General features: G+C 29.6%; 2 protein-coding genes across 2 annotated transcripts; both read left to right on the plus strand.

Annotated features, from left to right (window-relative positions):
- The first annotated feature begins 459 nt into the window (after window positions 1-459).
- Window positions 460-1,510, plus strand: LOC122587571. Its single transcript, XM_043759752.1, has 2 exons — window positions 460-859; window positions 948-1,510. The coding sequence occupies exons 1-2, from the start codon at window positions 460-462 to the stop codon at window positions 1,508-1,510; spliced, it is 963 nt and encodes a 320-aa protein (XP_043615687.1).
- A 20,072-nt stretch (window positions 1,511-21,582) lies between these two features.
- Window positions 21,583-23,006, plus strand: LOC122587572 (homeobox-leucine zipper protein ATHB-13-like). The gene is made up of 3 exons (XM_043759753.1): window positions 21,583-21,658; window positions 21,884-22,269; window positions 22,683-23,006. The coding sequence occupies exons 1-3, from the start codon at window positions 21,583-21,585 to the stop codon at window positions 23,004-23,006; spliced, it is 786 nt and encodes a 261-aa protein (XP_043615688.1).
- The last annotated feature ends 2,804 nt before the right edge of the window (window positions 23,007-25,810 follow it).

A 25,810-nucleotide genomic window follows, 5' to 3' on the forward strand; every position in this document is an offset into this window, starting at 1 on the left:
TCTCGCTGCGAGTTGGAAAAGACAGGGACCAAAAATGTAACTATTTCAAATGGTCATGTGACCGTTGGAAGACCATAGGTGTAAACTTAGACGCTTCAGGGACTAAAAGTGACAAGTCTGGGAAAGTTTTTTTTTTTTAAAATTTGTATATATAGGGCCGAACCTATTATACCAAAAACACAACCGAACCTATCATCATCTTCATCATCATCGTCGTCCGAAGAGATTTCTTCGGCTTCGGAATTTTCAATTCCTTTGTCGTTTCTGAATTTATCCACGGGTAGTAGCCTACCTTTTTTGCAAAGTGCTCTTGACGCGGTTGAAGACGACACGACAAGCTCAACCGAAACCCGCGCCTACATCGAGCGGTTTCGGGAACGAGCTCACGAAACGCTTATGCGTGACTACTTTGTTGAAAACCCAAAGTTTGGCCCGGTTTAGTTTCGTGAAAGATTTCGAATGAGTCAAAGGTTATTTTTAAAGATTGTTAGTGATATTGAGCAACGTTTCGTTTGCTTTCAAGAGCGTGTAGATCGGTCGGGGAGAAAGAGTTTAGCTGCCATACAAAAATGCACATCCGCGGTGGAACAACTCAGAATGGGAAACCCTCCGAATAACTTTGATGACTACTTGTGCATGGTAGCGAGAACTTCTCGCGAAAGCCTTGATCAATTTTGCAGCGCGGTCATTGAGTTATATCGTGACGAGTACTTACGTAGGCCGACTAGTCATGATGTTGCCCGATTGTACGAAGCGCATGAACGGAGACACAACATTCCGGGAATGCTAGGAAGTCTTGATTGTACGCATTTTGTTTGGAGAAATTGTCCTAAAGCGTTGAAGGGACAATACAAGAGAGGTGATCATCCAAACCCCACGTACGGTTACGCTTGAAGTCGTTGCTTCACAAGACTTGTGGATTTGGCATGTTTTTTTTGGTCCTCCAGGGTCGCTCAACGATATCAATGTCTTAAATCAATCGACATTGTATATGAGGGAGCGAAATTCGACGGCTCCTAACTCGTCTTTTACCGTAAACGGCCGTTGTGACAAACGGGGTTACTATCTTACCGATAGAATCTATCCTAGGTGGGCGACTCATGTCAAGGCAATGCCATATCTGACTGAACCAAATGACAAGAAGTTCAAGAAAGTACAAGAATCGGCAAGAAAGGATGTAGAGCGAGCTTTTGGTGTTTTGAAAGGAAAATGGGGGATGATTCGGCCAATGCGAGCGATGAGAGTCGACAAGATTACTAATATCGTGCACATGTGTATTATATTATACAACATGATTCTAAAGGATGATGGAAGGGCAATATCACCGGTTCGTATTATGGATACGGGAGTTCATGTGGTTTATAACCAAGATGTAGTGGATGAGATAGAAGACGAAAAGGTTCATCATCGTCTTCGATATGATCTTACAGAGCACGTTGGAAGACTAAATTTATCCCATCTCGACGACCCGATAGCTCAACCAACACCGATTGCCGAGTTATTTATGTAGTTTTTTTTTTCATAATAAAGTGTATGTGTTTTTATTTTATGTTTTGTATGTTTAAATTTTTAATCGTTATAGGAAAGGTATGTGTTTTATTTATATATTCGGTTAGTTATAATTAAAAGGGTTAATTAAGCAAAATTTATAATGTTAAAGATAAATTATGAAAATTTAAAGAAAAGGTTGGGAGTTTCGATTGCCACTAAAAAAAGGTTGAAAAAGGTTGGAAAAAAGGTTAGAGAGTTGAAATGAGGTGGAGTAATTTGATTGGGTATTTAAAGGGAGATGGGAGGGTTGAACCCTCGGCTCCCTCCCCCCTTACAACTATCATACCAAATACTTCTAAAAAATAAAATCCTTAACTTATAGCTGTAATTTTTACTTAAAAGTTACAACTTATAGCTGCACTAAAAATCTGCAACAGCAAACTAAAACTACCAACTATAATTATTCTTTCTTAACATACCCTAAGGGTAGGGGGATATAAGGAAGTAAGGGTGAGCAAAAACCGAACCAGAAAACTAAAAACCGAAAAGACTGAGAAAAAACATAACGCCTAAAACCGAAAACCGAACGAAACCGATTGATTTGGTTTTCATTTTCTAAAAAGCGAATAGATTGGTTCGTGTTTCAGTTTTATAGGCTAAAACAAACTAAACCAATTATATTTTGATTTATTTTAATTTATACCATCATATTAAATTTATATTTATTACTTATATCTAGTAAATACGTTAAAAATATTTCAAACTTTTTCTTTATAGTGTACAAATTAATATAAATTGTATGTTTTAAACAAAAACATAAATAAAAAATAATAAAATTTTCTTTTGTGGTTTTTTTCCCTTATTCATATCTTTTAAAAATTTTAAACTAATTTTAACATGTAAAAATTAGTTATTAAAAAGCATTGGTGTATTTTAGTTTTACATCATATTTTTTCTTTAACAATTGAAACTAAAATGTATAATATAATAAACAACAAGTGTAATAACATCCGAAATAAAAACCGAAACCGATCTAACCTGAACCGAAAACTGATAAAAAGAACTGACCAAAATTGAATCCAATGAATTTAGTTTTCTAAAAACCAAATGAGTCGGTTCAGATTTCAGTTTTAGGCCAAAATCAACCTAATCCCACCAATACACACCACTCTAAGGAAGTATACCAGCTACCTAAAATTTTGAACGTTTGTATATTATTGCAATGAACCAATCTAACTTTTTTTTGGATAGGTGTGGATCATTTATTTACAACAGGTGATCTAACTTACGCTGTCTTAACCGGATCCGTACTAGGGAGCCCCTCACCCTCATACCCCAAACTAAACTGCTCGAATACACGACATTTAATTGGGATAAAACTTTGCCCTTTCTGCAGGACTCAAATCTGCTTCATTAGAGGACTTTATGTAAAAATTCTAGGGGTGTAAAAAATGAACCAGAAAACCGAAACCCGAAAAAACCGAAAACATAAAAACCGAAGTGTAACGGTTCGGTTACGGTTTTCAATATTAATTACCCGCGGTTAACCGAACTGAACCGAATTTTGATATATACCTACATATAATCATATATATGTATATTTACACATATATGTTATACATGAATACATCATTTACATATATCACTTTAGCTAATTATTTTTAATTGTTGTCTGAAATATTAACAATTTTACTAACTTTCTTTCACAATCTATGATTAGATTTGGATATTCTAAGTAATTTTCTTATATATATATTCTTTTTAAGAAAAGTTGTTAACTTTGTTTAAGATATTAAATAAAAAATATTAGTAATATCATATAAAAGACATTTTAAATAGTAAATCATGATACTTTTAAATAGATTCTTGCATTGCATTAAGATAACGTTAGGAAAAGGTAATTCACAATTAGATGTAATGTATATTTATTTATAAAACAAAATATTAATGTAGTTAAATAACTATTATACATAGAAAAATTAATTAATGCAATGTAAATTGACTATTAACTTAAACTTTATATTAGCATAACTTTACTAAATGGTTAACCGAAAATAAAACTGAAATTAACCGACTTTTTCGGTTAACCGATTTGCGGGTAACCGAACTAAACGGTTCAAAATTTCTAACTAACCGAACCGAACCGAAACCCGAAAAATGGTTCAAATTTACTAGCTAACCGAACCGAACCGTTTACAGCTCTAAAAAATTCCATGAAAATGTATTTCTCATATCTCAAACTCGAGACCTCCAACATGTAAAGTTGATACTCAATTATTGAGCTATAACAAGAAATACATGAACCAATCTAATTAAAAGATAAGTTGGGAGGCAACCTTTTGAAAGTTTAGGGGGACATAAGGAACATATTTCTTTACCTGTTCCCATAATTAGTGCTACTAATTACTAAAATCTATCTGCCATTTTAAATGCCACAATTTAGGGTTGCTTTTTTGCTTCCAAGATCTTGGATTTTATTCTTTGACTTCTCATCTATTTGAATTTGATCATGACAAAAAGTGGTTGCGCTTTACTCTAATGTCTAATAGACATATTATCATTATTATTATTATTATTATTATTATTATTATTATTTAAAAAAAATAGTCAAACAGATAAAAAGAAAAGAGAAAATTGCATTTTTGTTCTCTCAAACTTCACAATTTATAGTTAATGTCTTTAAGTGAAAAAATTACGTCTTTTGCTTTAAAATGGGTCAATTTTTCATCATTTACTCCGTGACCATGTGACGTCCAAATAGCTTCGTTAACTCTCCCACGTGAGAGTAATATCTTCTTTTCAATATTAATACAGCATATTTAATTTAGCTTGTGTGCGTTTTCCTAAAATTCTTGATAATATGAATTTCCCATTGAGGGGTTTTTATTTATGAGAAGGCTCATTATTACGGACCTGATTAAGACAACATATGTTAAATTTTCTGATGTTTGCGAGTAATTCGCACCTTTAAAAAAAAAAGAAAAAACGTGGTTAAATGATTTTTTTTAAAGGTTTAAATTATTCGCATATATTAAGATGTCTAGCATACGTGAATAATTATTCGTGATTTATTCACCATATATAGGCGGAAATTTAAATACATACATGTGGTCATCTTAAATATGTATTGGGTAAAACAGAAAGTTAAATGATTAATTGCAGTTATCTTTATCCTTATATACTAAAATAAAGTTATTTTATAGATTGTTAGTCAATTTTCAAATCTTTTGTTTTTTAAATCATTAGTCAATCATATTTTCTCTTTTTTAGTTTGAACATTGTTGATGCCATTAACTTAATTAATTACAAATTAACACTAAAATTTTAATAGATGTTATCCAAGTATAACTTCTTTCTTTTAAAAGGTATGAATTACTCACGAACGTGACGAAGTTTAGCATACATGATAATAACTTTTTCCGTGCTAGAATGCCCCGTCGAATAATAGATCTCCAATTTAAACCGTTCAAATAGAAACCTTATCACTTTAGAAATCGAATTGAAAGCTCACACTATATCTATGGGTGGAAATTTAAATATCTATTACCACCCCTAATTAATATTGGGAGGAACATATGGTGATGGTTATCAAATTTATATACTCGTATCTTTTTAGAGATAATGAGATGCATTTGACTGATTAATACCATTGAACTTATCACCAATGGCTGGATGCCTGGATGTGTCATTTATCGGTTGCAATCTCGTTGAGGTTAAATGTCGACTAGATATTTTAAATAGTTTCTTATGTGACGTGATAATGAGATGACTCCCAGTCAGAGACGGTACTGGAAAAAAATCTTAGAGGGGACAAAATAAAAAAATCTATGAAATAAAAATATAAAAGAGGTCAAAAGGTTAAAAACCTATAGGAAATTTTTTAAAATCGATAAAAAATTTAAAAATACACGACAAAATCTAAATTTTGAGGGGGGCATTTGCCCCCATGTGGTACCGCCCCTGCTCCCAGTTACAGATATATGTATATAGTTTTAGTTAGGGATTAGTTTCCTGGAATGTAACTATCTTTGACCTAATGTCTATAGTAGGAAAAAACTAAAGTTGTGTGTATTGAATGTAAGCAACTCGAAAACTGTTTATTGTATGTAAGAAAACATATGTGGCAACCATATATATGTGTCACTTGTCAGATTTTAATTGGTTGAAACGAAATTCTTACATACAATAAACATTATTTCGAGTTGTTTACATACAATACACACAACTTTAGTTATTTTCTACTATAGACATTCGTCCAAAATTTCATACATTACAGGAAACTAATCCCTTTTAGTTATTATCATTAACTTTATCGTTTAATAAGAAAGGTATAGGGAAAGTGTTCTCAAAAATTTTTAGAGGATAGATTTTTTTAATTTGTTCTTTTTGACATGTGCGGATCGAATATTACAATTGGATCTAGACTATGTTGTCTTAATCGGTCCATGCTAGATGCCTCATTCACTCAATACCTAGTAGGAGAAAAACCTTCTAATAATAGTGCGTCTAAAGGCACGACAATATATTAAGAGTTAATCTTGTCCTTTTAGACTTAAAAGTGAGTCTCTCCAAATCCAAACCTTCATAGATAGACCCTTTTACCAATAGACTTTCAACCCTATTGGTTTCTAAAGTTGTTTGATCAGCTAAAAAACTTTTTAGAAATAGGAACAAAGATCAAATAGTTTGATATTTACTAAATGTAAAATGAGTAATAATATATCAACAAAAAGATCAACCTAATAAGAGGGAGGTCTTCAAAAACAATCTTTCTATCTATAAATAAATAATATTGACGATATCTCATCTCCATATATTGTTTAAAAAACAAGCTTGGGCATCCGTTTTAATGTTTTAATCGTGGAATATAACTTTCTAGAATGCATTGGGCTAAATTTCGAAATAAGTTTAATTAGAGCCCAACATTATTGTAAGACATACACTATAGTTAAGTACTTAAGTATGCTTTTTTTGGGCCCATTGATTCAGCTCAACAATCAATGGAGACATGGAGTTATTGGATTATGTTTGATTGTTAAATTGTAGTCGTGGATGTCTGATTTGGGTCTTGTTGAGTTGTTTCTACATTTTCGTAAGGGCAAAAAATTAAAATAGAAGATAGTCGACCTGACAGCATATTATTATTATTATTATTATTATTATTATTATTATTATTATTATTATTATTATTATTATTATTATTATCTTCTTAATCTTAATCTTAATCTTAATTATATACTATAAGACAGTTAAACTAATGACTTATTAACCAATCAAATCGCTCAATTTTATCAAATTGACTCTCGCTTATGTCATCATTTAGATTAACTATAAATTAAAAATCCAAATAATAATGATCCAGATATATTATTATATTAATATTTATAATAATTTGTAGAAAAAGTCTCATTAATTTACACTTTTTTGTTTTCCATAAAAAATTTACACTTTTTAGCCTTTAATATTTAATTTATATTTATTTTTAACCATCAACTTGAGATGATTTTTTTAAAAGTATTTTTATTTAATTTTTTTTACACTTTTTAAAAAATTTACACTTTTTAGCCTTTAATGTTTAAGTTATAAAAAGTATTTATATTTAATTTTTTTCAAGTTACAATTGTCACTCAAATCAAAAGTCCTAATTGTTATCAAAGAAAGTGAAAACAATCATAATTGTTATCTAATTATCATAAGACAGGTGATTGAAAATGAGCCCGCATCATGACCACATATGTATACTTGAATGTCAAGTAAAAGATCACAAGTATAGTTATATTTTAATACTTAATTATATTTTCATAATAATATTACATTATAAGTATAACTGGTTTCAAAAACTTGTATGATAAGGAAATTATTGTAACATATGTCTTGTGGAATGACTATGTCAAAGAATTCCATCAATATGCCTCAGCTAATAATGACAGTGACGAATATACGATTATTGTACTACAATTTGCACATTATAACACTTAAAACCGTATATTTTCAAAATTATAAGATTTTATAAATTAAATGTATGAAGATCTAATATTGATAGTATCGTAAACCCCATGTTCAGTGTTGGACATGGGTCTAAAATCTAGTTATTATTTATATATATATATATATATTATATATATATATTTTATTACTCGTATTATTATTATTATTATTATTATTATTATTATTGAGTTTTCATGAAGTAACTAAAAAAATCAAACGGATACCGAATTGCATGTCGAAACATGCGTTTTAACCAAATTGCAGGCTTTAACCTATTATTTGGTCAATTCACAGGCTTTTAACTTGCAATTTAGTCATCTCTTTGACATGTGATTGCCTTTTTCCCTTATTTTTAAATGGTCGAACCTTTTTTCTTATATCTGTTTAAACATGAATTGCAGTATATATTGCAAATTGCAAAATACAAAAATACGTATGACAAATTAGAGGGTTATTCTTTGGAGAGAGAAAAACTTTATTCCTAACATATAAGACCCTATAATTTTTTTAACGGTAGTTGGGTTTGCTGTCTTGCTGATGCGTCCATCCGATCATCTTCACTCCGTATCAACCAATTGGAGTAACATCACTTGCACGAAAATTACGAAAATTATAATATCTAGTAAATATGGAAAATGTAATTGCATTAGAATAAGTAATTAAATATTCCAATCGAAATAGTAACATAAAGTTGACTTAGAAATGCATCATTGCATGAAAATATATATAAAAAAACAAGCAAGAGTTTGTGCGGAATTCGGTTATGAACATTTTAGTACTGGTTTCGTCTTCCGATTCGAAGCAACGAGAGAGAAATCATGATTTTCAGTTTTTTGGCAACTTTTCTGGCTGCTGCGAACAACAAATAGGTGGTGGCACTGTTGCGCTTCAGGTGGTGCGAATAGGGTTGTTGCGTGGTGGCCAACGATAGTTGTGGCTAGATATTGGAGTTAAAATGAATATTTCTATTTTTGAGTTACAATTGAAATTTGTTTGACGAATATGTTTTTTGTTGTCTGAGATTTGTCAAAAATTAGCTGGAGAAGATGACCGAAATAAAAGCCGGCGGTTGGATTTAGATACGATGAAGATGATGGTGATAGATAAATTAAATTGCAATTTTTGTCCCTGAACATGCCACGTTTTGTATTTTTAGTCCCTCAAGTGTAAAGGGGAAAAAACATTAATGTCTTCACGTGTTTTAGCACGTGCATACGTTAACGGCCAAAAATCACGATTGCAAATTTTTGTCAACTTTAAGAATGCAAATTGATATTATTTTACGTCTTAAAGATTGAAAGTAAAACACGTGTCAACTTTATGCAGGAAAAATGTAATTTACTCACTTTGATATGGTGATAAAAGCAAATTTGCAATGAAACAAATTCATAGAAACACTATTCTGATAGATATATCAATTAAAAACCATACTGAATTTAATTATTATATTGATATAGGAAATTGAAAAAGCATGGTGAACAATATGTTTCAATTAACAAAATCTGGCGTAAAAAAAAGCACGAAACTGAAAGTAACTATACTTTGGAGACATCAAGTAAAAGATGATAAAGATGTAGTATCTGCATAGACACTGAAGTATTGTATGATTATTAAAGAAGAAGAAGAATATAATTATATATTTTTTTGCATAGACAGTACACACTGAATGAAGGAGGCAGATAGAGAGAAATAGCCGTGCACATGGTAACACGATAGCATGTGAAGCCAGACTACTCTTTTCTATTTTTTAATATTTTTATTAATGGCTATTCTTTTACATCACTTATATTATTTATGTTTCGTAAAAAGAAAAATAATAAATAGACCTAAAAATCAACTTAAAATTTTAAAATTTAACATGTGTAATCCACTAAGTCCATCCTAATTTTATTATTTGTTTCTCCAAATGTCATGGTCTAATGATTAAGTTGATTTATAAACACATCAATTTGGTTGATCTATCATTAATTTATGGTTAAAATGCAATTTAGTACATTCAACTTGGTTACCTAGATATTCTACTACCTTAAATTATTGAAGGTGTAATATAGTACTCTAGACTTGATTAACAAAGTTTTTTACTACCCTAAACTTACTAATGAAGCTTTAAAAACTTATATGAAGTAATTAACTAATATATGATATTAGAATATATTTGACAAACCATAATTAACTAAAAACAGTAAAGTATATGTCATCTTTAACACGATTATAAAATTTTAAAATACCGACTTTGAAAAAAATATAATTTAAAATTATAATAAATAGACATTAAAATTATATTATTATTTAAAACCCTGAAATTACAATAAAATATTTATACAAATTAATAGTTATGTGTATAATTATGTATTTCGTTACAAAAAAATATTTGTACAAATTAATAAATAATCATTTTCTTATTGAAGTTTTTATTAGTTTGTTTATAAAATAAAAATGAATTAATAATTCAACTGACGTGATTAATGAAGTTACAAACTTACCTATAAAATACAATAATATCTTCTATATTTATTTTAAATTGTGATACAAGTATTTAGTTTTAAAATTATTTAATATATGTATAAACTTAACATTCTATATTGAACTATACTTTTAATTTCAATACGTTATTTATAATATTATATTTTTTTTTTTAACATAGTCTCAACATTTCTAGCATAATTATTTTTAAAATTATAAATTTAAACTTAAAAGTATTGTTAGAAAACCAATGTATATATTAACAACATAACTTAAATTAATAATTGATGTTATATCTTTGAAAGATTAATTAGTGAGTTAAGGTAATAGAAAACCTTGTTAACCAAGTCTAGGGTATTATACTACACCTTTAATAATTCAGGGTAGTAGAGCACCTAGTCAACCAAGTTGAGGGTATTAAAATGCATTTTGGCCTTAACTCATTATCCTTCATAAAAACTTTTTTTTGTTGGAACCTTTTTTCTAAGGGATCGACATATAGTTAACAAAGTTAAAATACTCATTTTTTTAGAACATCATCAGAATCTATTACTAATCTTGAATTACAACGCATGTATAAAATAAAACTAGATTAATACCCGGTCGGTGACCGGGTTACCAACTAAATTTATTAGCAATATATCACACATTGCGAAAAATATACGTCTTATAGTATATTATATTGAAGTTTATTATGAAAATGGGCATATGTTAAGATAACGAATCTTGTACTTTTTTTGGTATAACATATATGAAGTCGGTTATATATGTACTCAACCTTACATTAAATTCGACTTGAAACTAACCTGGAAAAACTGGGTTAGGGTTGTGAAATCTCGACCCGGTAATCTGCCAACTTGAGTTTTTGGGTCGTGGTCGGGTTGAACTTTTGGATTAATAGATCAACCCGTCAACCCAAAAATATTTTTAAATTATATAAAAAATTAAAATAAATCGACCCATCAACTCATTTGATCAGACAACTCACAACCCATTTACTCGAAATCAATCTGCCAACCACCAACCATATCACCTGAAATCAACCCACCAAACCATTTAACTCGTAAACTTTAGTTGTGTTGGTTGGTGCTTGGGTTTGTGTTAATGAACTGACAGAGTTACAGGTTTTGGTTGAGAAATTTTAAATTATAATTATAATTATATACCGGCATTCCGAACCCATTAACTCGAACCAGAGATAATTATACTTATATTTTTTTAAATTGTTGTTCTATATAAAATTATTTACTCTTTCATACAAAATTTTAAATTATATAATAACTTGCTATAAACTTTTAAAGTACATTATAGATGACTAAAACATCATGTTAAGTATATTTCTAAACGTTACATTGTATTTTATCTATATAAAAGAAAAAATATATAGGCCACATAATTTAAAACATTATTATATCTGTAAATTTAAAATCAAGAATCTTAATAAATATATGTTGTAAAAAACTATATGACAGTAAATATGATTGAATTAATAAAATAATATATGGATACTCTAAATAATATAAAAGTAACAAAAGCATTGGATGTGAAGGTTTCACGGCTATCTTGTTCAATTTTCTTAAGAAAAACACTTTTACGTATTATATACATTAATTAAAAATTGAAGTAATAATATATTTTTCCTCCCCCCCCCCCCCCCCCCCCCCAAATAAATCACTTTATGATTTTTAATTAATTAGAAAATCATTTTTTTACTTTTTCTTGTTGTTCAAATATAAACTCTTAATAATATGTATTACATTTATATATTTCACCTCTTCCATTTGAATAACAAAATATTACCACTAATCATAGCTAGATTCACCCTCCTCTTTTTTTTTCCACCTAAACAAACAAACAGACAAATACACTTTTGATATCATTATGCTCGTGATAGTATTTTATAGCTAAGATGTGGTATTCTCATCTTTGTCTAATTATCAAGATCTACATCAACCTTTCCATCCCGTCAGCCACCATCTCTGACGAGACATTCCCATCGAGAACAACCATCATATGGTTGAGAGTGAATGAATGAAAATAAAGAGTACGTGAAAACTGAATAGAAATGAATGGTTGTATAGTGACATTGGCAACCCGTTTTAAAAAATGGTTAGAAATAATGACATTTTTATTCCAACCAATTTAAAAATGTTTTTATTTTTTTGTTAATTTAATTTTTTAAATTTTATTTTCTAACTCATAATGATAAACTAACCCCAATGCAACTTTCGTATATTGTAAGTTACATAATTATTCGTTTAACCTGGTCACTCATCGAATATTAAGCTAGTTTTTATTATTATAAAAATCGACATGTTTGAAAATGAGTTAAAAATGAGAAAAAAATCATTAAAACGTTGCCAAATGAGAGATAGAAAAAAGACAAAATAAATCTTAAACATGTTACCATATATATATATATATATATATATATATATATAATATACATTTAGTATAATTAATTAGTTACCATATCTAGATTTTTAATTTCAAGAGCCGAGATTGATTTGTAAAACTAATTTCAATGGTTCAGATCAAAAGTTCAACTTTATTTTTTTCTTTCTGCTCTACCGGCAATATATACTAGATCAATACCCGGTCGGTGACCGGGTAAACAATTAATATATGTATTACACATTGAAAACATAAAAAGATCTTAATTAGTTTATTTTAAAAGGTTAAGATTAAAAGACAAAATTATTTTTTTCTCTTGGCTATGATAGCCATATATATATATATATATATATATATATATATATATATAATTTCTCATAGGGTGGCTATCAAATGAGACCCAAATTAAAATGAGAACAAATGAGAACACTTAAAAACTAAATTTTGATGCATTAAAAGTCCATAAAACTGACATAGTGCATAAATAATTATCATTATTTAAGTGTTTAACAACATATTGATCCGTTAAAATAAAAAAAATCACGTTTTTTGTTGGATGCATCATTTTGAGAATATGCATCCAAGATGGATGCACAAAACAAAAAACATGATTTTTTCGATTTTGACGGATCAATGTGTTGTTAAACACTTAAATAAATGATAGTTAGAAATGCACTATGTTAGTTTTATGGGCTTTTAATGCATCAAAATGATGTTTTTAACTGTTCTCACCGTCTTATTTTAAAAGTATTTTCACTGGAGTGTTACCCTATATATATAATTTCTTACAACCCACAACCCATTTGAACTAAAATCGACCCACCAACCCACAACCTAAATGACCCGTTTGACTTAAAAATCAACTCACCAATTTAGTTGGCCTGTTAATATAAAACTCGACAAGACAACCAGCTAATCCAAATTTTTGAATTTTTCATTAAAAAAAAATCATATTTGAAAATCTTTTTCAAAATGCAAACTTCTTCAAGAGAGTTTTTTCATTTGATAAACATAATAAACTAAACAGAATTTTTTTTTTTTTACAATAGGTTAACGTAAACACATTGATTAGCATTTTCTGTTGCTCATTCTTTTAGAATGGCATACTATGTTAATCTAAAAATTATCTTTTTAGTTATGATTAATTATTTATAAATAATCTATAAGTCAACCCATCAACCATTTGACCCGTTAACTTGACAACTTACAACCCACAAACCATTTGACTTAAAATCAACATACCAACACAACCTATAACCCAAATGACATATAACATGTATGACCTGAAATCAACCCAACAATCCATTTAACCTAGCAACTCGAAACTCAGATTTATATGGATTTTTCATAATAATATAAATTCAATATTGAAATATTTTTGCGAAACTTGTTCAAAAGAATTTTAATTTGATAAACATAATAAGCTAAATGGGTTTTTTTTTACAATACGTTCAAGTAAACACAATTATTAACATTTTTTGTTATTCAATTTTTTATTTAAAATGACATACTATCCTACTATTAAAAACTTATTTTCAATTATGATAAATTGTATCCTTTTTATAATTTTTTAAATTATACTATACACCAATGAAATAAATAACTCAACTATAATAACTAAGATATTTTATAAATAACTTCGGCTTTGCAGATTATATTGATGATTTATTGCTATTCAAAAAAAAACTTGCTATTCAAAAAAAAAATATTGATGATTTCTTTACTTTCAATGACAAAAATATTTAATTATTTTCATTTCAATTAGTCAAACTTTCTTTCATATGTTAACAGAGCATTTATGTTTAAAAGCAAAAAATTTGAGGGTAATTACTAAGTTGCCTAGATTAGTTTTTATTTTCAATGGTGAGGATTAAGTTTTTAGTTTATTTTAAAAGGTTGAGATTAAAAGACAAAGTTATTTTTTTCTCTTGGCTATGGTAGCCATATATATATATATATATATATAAATTCAAAAGTTTCAAAACAAAACATCTTATTAATAAACCTCACAAATATAAAAATGAAATTTAAACTCGGGTTAATTTTTTTACTCATTTATTTTCCAATTTTCAATTTTAACTCAATAATCTTGAGTTTTTATATCTCTACTGAATTTACATATTGTCCATCATATATTTTATTCGAGTTTAGTTAATGACAATCTTTAGGACTTTCATTATAAATTATTTGTGTGTATTAAAACGTATACTTTATTATGTGATAATTCAAAAGGGTGATTTTTTATGTATCATATACTATAACAAAATAAAATATTGACAAACATAAAAGGTAGTTTAATGTTATATCTATATCTATACTACTTTATAAAATAAACTGATACCCTTCTTTAAACTTTTAACAATTTGATATGTCTAATTTAGACTTCATCTTAATATATCCCTAATTCCATTCTATACACTCTGACTAAAATATCCTTACAAAATTTCAGAATCTATCTCTCCCTCAGACAGAAACATACACGTAGCAAAAACCTTAACTCATAATTCGTTCCCCCTCGTTTCACATCCCACCTCAAACGTTATCTATTTTTACCGTTGCAACGCACATGTATCCATCTAGTTTTAGTATATGAATATATTGTAAAACAAAATTTATAGTTAAATTAATAAGATAAATATTGATTGTTGATTAAAAATTTATGTAATGTTTATTTATTCTTAAAACATTATAACTTGATATAAACACTACTACAAAAAAAAGACATAGAAACCGATTGCACAACCGGTCTCTATATAGCTAGTGGTTTCTCGAATACAGACCGGTTAACAACCGATCTCTAAACTTTTAATAGAGACCAGTTATTTACATACAAACCGGTCTCTATTCTATTTATTTTAGAAAAAATATAAATTCATATTCCAGCCAATATTCATCAAACCCAAATAATATATTTCCAAAAAATAAAAATAAATAAAATCTAGCCAGTTCATAGATATCCAAACACCTCTAAATTCAAACCAATGTTCATTAAATCTTAACAATACAACCTAAAAAACATCTATCCGTTCATGCTATGTGTAAATGAAATTAGGAAATCAAACTATATAAATTAAATAACGTCGAAATTTAATGGAACCTCCGCTTCTATAAAATCTTCATATCCATCATAAGTCAAGATCCATCAATGGCATCTGAGAAAATAAGTCTTAAGCTTCTTGTTGACAAGAAAAGATAAAGATTATTGTTTGTTGAAGCCTTAGAAGAGTTTGTGGAAAATCTGTTCCATATTTTCTCAAGATATGGCTGCAGGTTGCTTAGGAAAAATCAAAGTTTCAAAAGTTCCTACAAAATTCAAAAGAAACAATAATTAGACTAGATGATCTGGAAGTAGAAATATTTCTGGTGACAAATGAAAACTTCACCATACCTGTTGTTAGCTTACATAAGATATATAGCCATTTAATGTAATAAAGATTTATTAGATAATTTATATATACACCATACCTGTTGTTATATATTGCCAATTGTATATACACTTCCTACATAATATTCATATATATATGGCACAACATTGATGATATGTTTGACTGAGTGTGATATATGTTGGAGAAAAGTTGGGTTTGATATATGAAAATGATGTAGAATGTTTATGTTATGTGTGATAAAATATAAAGAGATTGAGATAGTAAAAAGCACTATATGGATATTTTGATAGAAAATATACATAGAAGCGGGAATTCCAATGAGTGCAAAATTTCAATTTTTTTTAGAACCTATCAAGGAGGGAAATGAAAAATTGATCACAAATTAGAAATATTTTTGGAATAGAAACCATTCTTTAAGATAACAACAGGTCTCTATTCTTCAAACACATTGAGACCAGTTCATATCTAAAAAATTGGTCTTTATTTCAATCGTTTTGTGGGACCCAAAGAATAAAGACTGGTTGTCATTGTGGGCCATTTAGTTTTTGTAGGTGCAATTTTTGAGCATCTTTTATTGTCCGTCGCAATGCAATTCCAAAGGCTGATTATGATGAAGAGAATACATCATCAAGGTCGTGATGACGTCAGCACGAGGCAACTAGTTTGTGTGAAGGAGTGCAAGGCCCACGAATGAGATAGAAGCCCAGCCCATGTAGCAGCCTATATATACTAGAATTAGGTTACAATTTCGAGTTAATGGTTTGAGTTGTGTGACAACCGTCATCTGAGTGTATTTTTCTGATGTACTTTTCCGGTCATTTATAGTTCATTACGTTCAAGTACACGACCTTATAACTAGAATATGTATTTTTAGGGCGTACAAGTCATTAGTCTGTAAGGCATTATTAACGGAATGAGTGGACTTATGTTTTTATTCGGGCCTTATGAGTATTTAGACTTTAGGAAAATTGTGTGTGGACTTGAGAACAGGAGGAATACTAGTTGTCTTGTGGAAATGCCAAATTAAGTGAAATACTTAAAATTAAATCAATTAAAGATTTAATAAATAAATATGGACATGTTTAGATCCGTTAGAAAGCTATTGAAAAGTTACATTTAAATATGTCGACGAAATATTTTAACGGGTCTCGGGTCTTCTTAAATGGTCGAGTCAAACAAGTTTTAGTAGGGTCAAAGGAGGGTCAAATTCGGTCAACCCTTTTAGTATACTTTTCAGGTACTCAGACTAATCAGGGATAAAGACTTATATGCTAGGACTGGACTTCGGAGATTTTGCTCCATTGCTTATTATCAAGACTTTAAGGCTACATGCCTTGGACTATCTTGTAGATGGACTTATTGTATTGAGCTGTTCTAGTATCGTTTTGACTTTGAACTCATGTTTTGGGAATATATTTATTATATTCTATTTCATTTTAGCAGTATCTATGTAATTCCATGTCGTGCTGTACTTTTCATAACACCTCATGTTTCCGCCAACGGTGGGGTGTTACAAGTTGCAACAGAAACTATTCAACGCGCACGGGGTAGAGATCTATACCCCGTGCCAGTCAGATGTATACTGATTTGGTGTGTAACAACCGCCTTAAAATGTTCTAATTAAGTTCTTTAAATCGTACTTTCGCCATCTGAACGGCTCAACAGTTCAACTTATTTAAATTCTTGACGTGCTATAGACTTATATTCTGTGAGTATTTGAAGGTCAATTTGACCTAAAATCTTGATTTATGTGACGGATTATGAATTAATTCGATAAAATATTAAAGTCCGGGCTCGTAAACGTTCATGTTCTTAAAAGCCCTAGCCCAAATATTCATAAAAGTCCTTGCATTTATTCCAATACATTTATTATGATAAAGTATATATAGAAAATGATAGAGTAAGAGAGCACTATTCATTCATCACCTCCAAACACCACTCTCTCTCTAAAGAAACACATAGTTAGGCTCTCCACCACCATTTTCACACACTAAAAAAAAAAATCACCCTTTTTATTTTGGGTTGTTTGAATGAAATCATTTGTACTTCCGGGTTCCTTGTGATGATCAAAACACGTTTCTAGCATCAAATCGCAGGTAATAACAACATCTTTTTGAGAATTTGATCAAAATAAAAGTGTACTTTTTATGTTCTTGTTCTTGATGATTTGGTCCGATTTTTGTTAAGAAATCGTGTTAATAATCAATGGGTTTGTGTCTAAATATGTTTAACAACATTTTGGTGAACAAATTTGAGTCATAACATGATTAAATTACAAAACCCATTTTTCGAATATGAACATAACTTGTGCTTGAAACCACCAAGTGATCATGTGTTAGTTTGATTCTGAAATCAAAAATGTGATAAGAGAATAGTGTTATTATGATAATATATACTAATAAAATGTTCTAACTCGTTCCAATATCGACTTAGACCTCTATAGATTTGATTTCTTGGTTGTTTGGGCTCGTGTTCATGTGCTTGAGCTGCCACTTTTGTTACTCGATGTTGTTTTGTGTGTGGTGTGGTCTGATGTTGATTCACATTCTGGGTAACTGATCATATGATTGGTTTCGCTCAATCTAATGATGAATTGAATCAGTCGCATTGGTGGTAGTGTTTGGAATGAAATGAAACGATCTCTTTTCTGCTTATCATGAAACGATCTATTTTGTCAAATGTAAAGAAACGATCTCTTTTGGCTAGCAATGTAAAACGATCTAAATGCTAGGCTAGAACGATCAGAACATCACATCTACAAGACAATCTCTATTTCAAATATGAAACGATCTCCTGCAAGATACTAAAACGATGTAAACAATGGGAACTAGAACGATTTAAATATAGAGTTTATATATAATGATCTGAAACCATGAACTCTGAAACGATTTCTTGAACCTGAACATCAAAACGACCTAAATAAGGAGGACGATCTAAATGGAGAAGAATCCAGGGACGACCTAATTCATCTTGACACAAAGAACAATCTAAATTGACCCAAGGTAGAACGATCTTTTTTTGCTATGAAACCAGAACGACCTAAGTTCTCCTAGACTCTAAAACGATCCAAGTGACTCAGTTGAGGAATGATCTCTTTTGTAAAGCAATTCAGAACAATTTAAATTAATTATTGAGAAACGACCTAATTATACTTGTATGACCTAGTACATGAACATAAACTAGCTTGCCTTTATACATAATTACAAGACTTGGGTATAACCTAATTACCTCACAATAATACACACCTGGAACTGTTTGAACTTCATTCTTACTATTGTTGTACAAAACCCTAATTATGTACAGCAAATGATTATTCTAGCTAAAATTACTAGGGTACAAGTTCTGAGATCACGATAATCCGTGTACAGTTCAATAACTAATCGGACAAAGTTAAGACTAAAGTTCACTAATAAAGTCGTGTATAGCTAATTAATAAATAGGTTGGGTGTTCAAAGACGTGCAATTGAGTCCAGTTCGGGTACTTAAAGTTTGTTTTGAGTCAAAACGTTTTCAATTCATTAAGGGCCAAATCATCGGTTCATCAAGAACATTTTGTGGTTAAATAATCACCAAGTCTAATATATGTACGTATTATATGATCAACAACGTGTACTTAGGTTTCTATCAAGGTGTGCTTGGATTTCGATAGATATATCTTATCTATCTCTGTGCTTGTTCTCTGTGCTTGATAACTGTGCGTGTACCAGATCACTGTGAGTTCACTTATCCCTTTTCGTACATTTTGTTCAAAGTTTTTTATCGGGGACTAAAAAGCATGAAAACTATTTTTGTACTTATATATATATATATACATATATGTTCTGGAACTGTTTTATGTACTATTATATGATCGTATGAAAATACTTATGAAATGATTCTGAATTATTTTCTAAAGTGTATTTAGATCTTGAATGGGCAGGATCTAGAATACATTCATATTGCTATACATGTTCGCTACTATGTACTTACTGATCTATGTATGAGTACTATTTTTACTGCTATCAATTCATACCCCACAATTCAGGGAATGAACCGTAGGTAATCATGTACAGCGCTGTTAGGGTAGGCCCACCCTCATTCTCTACAGTTCTAAAGGATGCATATTATCTGTACTTGTTCTGATCTGAATCATATATTTAGCTTACTTATTTACGTGAGCTCACTGGTATATTATTGTTCATCTTTGGCCAATCGGGTTAGCAGTAATTATATACATACATATAAAGTACATTACTTGTTCTTAAACTGATCTTGCTATTACGAAGTACTTTTGATAAATGTACCGACCTTATGACTTGCTCTTATTATACATATTATTATTATCATGTATACCTATTAAGTACTTTATGTGAATCTCACCAACTACTTTCGTAGTTGACCCTTTTGAACTTACATGTTTTTCAGGCTAGGCTATTAGATCCTTTAGCATAGGAGTCTTCCTTCTCTCAGCTCATTCCTTGATGATTGTTCGTACGTTCAAGATCAGTAGCTGTGAAGACTTCCTTTTGCTCATTTCAGTTCAAGACTTGGTTCTGTAAAGACAATTGTCCTGTCTTTCTTGACATTGACTATTCTGAGTATATCCCATGTGCTGTAATAACTTATGATACTACTTATCTTTTAATGTTATTGGCTGTATTCGAACTTGTACTGTGCGTGCTTGTGCTTATCTGTGCATCCCGTATATTGCGCTTTAGCGGGGGTGTTACATGGTGATTGTAATCTTATGATTAATGATATTCACGAGTTTTACATCTGTTCTTATCTCTTATTCTTCATGTAATTCATGTTTTTATGTCCATTAATTATACAGAAACCTCAAAGTCGATTATGAATGGATTCCACACTTTCATAGTCGAATTGGTCACGATTTGAACGGTCCTACGTGTTTCAACAGTTTTGGACATAGAAACCATTTTTTAAGAAAAGAATAGGTCTCTATACTAATGACCGGTCTCTATTACTCAAAATTTGTAGTAGTGAAATATAATAATTCAACTAACACAATTATTATATAGTTAATAAATCTACTAAATAAAAAAAAGTCATTTTATTTATAATAATATATATGAGAGAATTCTTATTATTTAAATAAATGATTAAATTAAACATGTAAAAGGCTATTTTTATTTTATTTATATATGAAATCATAATTAAATAAAAAGTTTTTTAAGGTGAAATATGGATTTGACACGTCAAAAACTTTCTAAGAATATTTATAAAAAATAATCTTGTTTTATTATATATAAAGAAAGAGATTGATACACGAAAATTTATAGTAAAACACAACTATATACATTGATGTATGAAGATTTTTATAATGGACAATGATTTTTAATTAGTAACAAAAGTAAGTATTTTATTTCTTTCACTTTAATTTTTATTTAGATTAAATGTTTCTAATTATTTTATACGATAACCGCCACCAAAATCCTCTTTTTAATTTTAATTAGCTAATATGTTGTAGTATTTCTTTTCACGTGGCCTGCGTGGAATTGTGGAAGTCGTTTCCAAATGAACTATATATTAAGTCAATTATTACTAAAAGAAAATTAAAGTTTCTAATTTATGTCGATCCGTTAAAGAATATGGTTAATATGTACAACTTTTTTTTCTTATAAATAAATAGGAACTATATATTCTTGTTTCCCCTTTTTGTTTTCTTTCTTAAAGGGGGATATTGCAAAACCTTCCTCTCTCTTTTTGTAGAATAAATCCAACAGGTTATTGTTATTCATTCATATATTGTATCATCAAAACATATATACTACTAAAGAGTGCAATAAACTCTATCATATCATAACCTTTTGCCATATTTCATAATCTTTTTTCTAAATTTATCACAAAATATCTCATCTCCATGTCCTTTCTCTCATCTGAACCCATGTTCTTTGGCTATGAAGATCAACACAACCTCAATCCTCATCATTTCCAAGGTCCTCTTCAATGTTTCTCTTAATTATTACTCATATATATACCCGCATCAGTATTTGCTGGGGCGGTATCTGGAAAAAAAAAAATCTAAGATGATGAGACAAAACTAAAAACTCTGAAGAAAAATTTATATATTCATGACAAAATTTAAATTTTCAGATAGACATTGGCCAGTCTTGAGTTAATGTGTTTTTTATTTGTGAACATTTTGCTCATGAATTTTACAGGTCTTGATCCACTCATGATGAAAAGATCAATGTCATATTCAGGAAGAGAAGGATGTGAAGAAACAAACGTTGCTGGTGACGTTGAGACGTCAGACGACGAGGGGTCACAACTCGGAGAAAAGAAAAGGAGGCTGAACCTAGAACAAGTGAAGGCTTTGGAGAAAAGTTTTGAATTAGGAAACAAGCTAGAACCAGAACGAAAACGGCAACTGGCTCGGGCTATCGGGTTGCAGCCAAGGCAAGTGGCTATATGGTTTCAAAATAGAAGGGCTCGTTACAAGACTAAACAATTAGAAAGAGATTACAATGTGTTGAAAAGACAATACGACAACATTAAAGCTGATAATGATGCACTTAAAAACCACAACAACAAACTTCATGCACAGGTAACTCTAAATTTCATTCTTTTTTGGTTAAAACAGAACACATATTAATTTCATGGGACGTTTATAAAGTAACAAATTCTTTTGTTCATATATTCTTAGTACAATCTGTGTATGTTTTTGTAAACATTTCTCAATTTGTTTTCAGGGCCAGGTGCATATATATATATACGGTGTAGCCACCAATTTATGCCTAGGGCCGAACAGAAATTTATGTTTTGTAGAATTACTACATCATGTATACAGACCCAATATAGATTTTTATAAATGTTGTAAGGGGCCGGTCATGATCAACCTTTGACTCAATGTGGCCCCGCCATTGGGTCTGTATACTTGTTATATACCTTATGATATAACACAATAAAACAAATATATTGGAAGTTGTTTAATTTTGTTGATATGATGTTTGAATTCAGTTGATGGCTTTAAAAAGTCAAGAAGCAAATGGATTTAGAGCCATGGTGAATTTAAACAAAGAAACAGAAGGATCTTGGAGCAATGGAAGTACTGACAACAGTTGTGAAGACAATAACACATTGCTTTACACCCAAATTTTAAATAATCTTCCTAACGAATCGTCGATGATAAGCGGCTTAACTCAGCAGTATCTCCTTGGTCAGCCATTGAATCAAACGGTCGGAGATGAAGGATTTTGCAACATGCTTAATGGGATGGAGGATCAGCCTACTGCTTTCTGGCCATGGCCAGAAGCTAGTGATACTACACCAGCATCCTCATGAATTATAAATAAATATTTTCTTTCAATTTTCATTCATCCTTCATTTTCTTGAAGTTTAATGTTAGTGTGATAATATCATGCTTTTTGTTATGTAAATTAATTGATGTATATTTTGTGCATTCAATCCTATAATACAGTTCTTGTATTTTGGGATGCTGCTTTATCTTAACTACTGAGTATATATAATTATAAATGCGCTAAACATTTACTCGTATCTTTTATATTCTTGACATGGTCCACATGATAAGAACCATAAGAATATAAGATGCTACTATATGAAATTGATTAAATTTTGGGAAGAAAAAAAAAAAAAAAAAAAAAAAAACCTCGTGGGTGCATCTAGGAATTTACACATAAGTTTTGCAAAATAAGAAAGTCCGGCCAAAATTCGCCACATAATTGAAGTCCGGTGTCATATGACACCGGTTTGCAATTAAACATGGTGACCCAGAAAATAAGATCAGTATTTTTAGAGACCGGACTAGACTTTGAGTAATTGAAGATAGAAGTTAGAAGAATCGAACCACGTAGGCCGAGTCCGGTGTTTAAGACACGGGAGTTCGATTATGTGGCTAAGTCTGGTGTTGTCATCACCGCACTTTCTTGTTTTGCAAAATTTGTAAGTGAAATTCCTAAAAACACCATAGTCTTTGTTTTTTTCTTTCCCGTCCGTACAAACTTTTCAAAATTGATTATAACAAGATGAAGTCATTATAACAAGTATATATGTAACTGTAATCTCTTTAATTTGATAAATGCGAATTTTTTAAACAGCAAAATTGGTATTATAATCATAAAATGATTTGAAAGCTAGGAGGCCAAGCTAGAATAGACAATTTACATTGGATAGTTTGGCCTCGATCGATCATGCATCATAATGAGTAGTGACCACATCAGATTAACCTTCCTAATCTACCAATATACTAAAACAAGGTTTTGTATTTTTTGATTGACATTTGGTACATTACTTACACGACATGTGTTACTTTTGGTGTACTTAAAAAAATTCTTATTCATGATTACATAATTGTAATCAAATACTAATCTTTTAAATTTAATATAAAAAGCTTTTTTTATCGATAATGGACGCATTCCTTACATGACATGTGTCACTTTTGTGTAATTTAAAAAAGATTCCTAATTTATAATAAACTAATTGTAATCAATTACTAATCTTTAGATTTTAATAACTATCTAATCATTATATATTTTATTATTATAATAACTTAAGTATACTTTGTTCTCTATATAAATATAATTGTATCATCATATATTATATAATCCGTATATTGTATGGGCATTAGAAATAATACAAAATAAACAAATGTGACTTAACTCATACGTATTGACTTAAGGGTCTCAATTACCATTACTGAGGGGGTGTTTGGGGTTGCGTTTACAAAATAAATTTCGCGTTTTCAAAATAGATTATGTGTTTTCAAAACTGCGTTTTGCTTCTCCAAAAATGCGTTTTCATAACAAATAATCACTTTTTCACACAAACACATTTTTAGATTATTTGTGTTTTACAAACGTAATAATCAAATAATCACTTTATATCGTAATTTCAAACACCCTCTGACTATCGATCACCAAGTAATTTTGAACACATGATTAGATAAATTCAATCTTAATGTTTAATATAAATATAAATAAAATTTGAATATGTACACGATTCTATTAAGTTTTGCTAATGATAAAGCTGTCATTAATGTGCATAAATTAGTTGTACTATTAACATAAAATTTAAAAAGTAAACATTTAATATAAAGTGTACCAGTTTTTTATTAAGCATACATTCAATTCTTGATGGAAATAGAGTTTTGCAAATTCTCTTGGAGTTGGAAGATCATTTTGAGATATTCGAACATATTCGAGGGTTCAATTAATGTCACTATTGTAATTTCGGCCAACACACAATTAGAAGTCCTAATTTTATAAGGCAATATCGAAATATGTTTACATGGAGAAGATGTTATATATAATACATTACCAAAATTAACCATTAATCATACACCACTAAAGTGTACATATATATCACCTCACCAGTTGTATTTAACTTAAGTTAGTTAAAACATGCAAGAACATAAGGATGATACATATATATATATATATATATATATATAGGAGTATATAATTTAGTTTATCTTAATGTCATCCGTTAAAAAAAAGTCTCGACTTCATGTGACATGTTTGTACACGGCATATATTTTGCCAGTTAGGTAAGTGTCATTGCTCTGGCATTAATGGGTTATAATAATTTATAAACATAGTTAAATGAAATAGACAAATTAAATATAAAGAATAATTGTTATACTTTTGCATCTTTAATATTAAAGTAATAACGAAGCCACCACTTTCCCATTATATATAGTGTTTGAGGAGAAGATTCTACTTCTATGCATGTGCTACGAAATTAAACAAACTATATCATATCATACTTCTATATAACACTGTGAGTATACAATTAATTAATTAATAATGTAAGTTTAATAACTTCGCTGCTTCAAATGATATAATAATGTTATAAAAGGGGATAAAGTTTTTTACATATATATATATATAAAAAGTTGTAAGTCTTTTAGAAAAGAAAATTAGTATGTCTAAATATTATCTTATAAGTTTTTAGTTGGCTTTTAGTCTCAAGTGGCATTTTGCAATAAAAATTTCTTTCGAATTCATGCGATGCTATGATAAAAATGATGACCGCAAACTTGGTTTGTCAGTTGTCACTATCCGATTTTCTTTTTTACTATACATATTACATGTGTAAAGTGGATAATTTATGAGACATGTATTGAGTTG

Source organism: Erigeron canadensis, chromosome 2 (genome assembly GCF_010389155.1).
Source record: "Erigeron canadensis isolate Cc75 chromosome 2, C_canadensis_v1, whole genome shotgun sequence".
Taxonomy (NCBI): Eukaryota; Viridiplantae; Streptophyta; class Magnoliopsida; order Asterales; family Asteraceae; genus Erigeron; species Erigeron canadensis.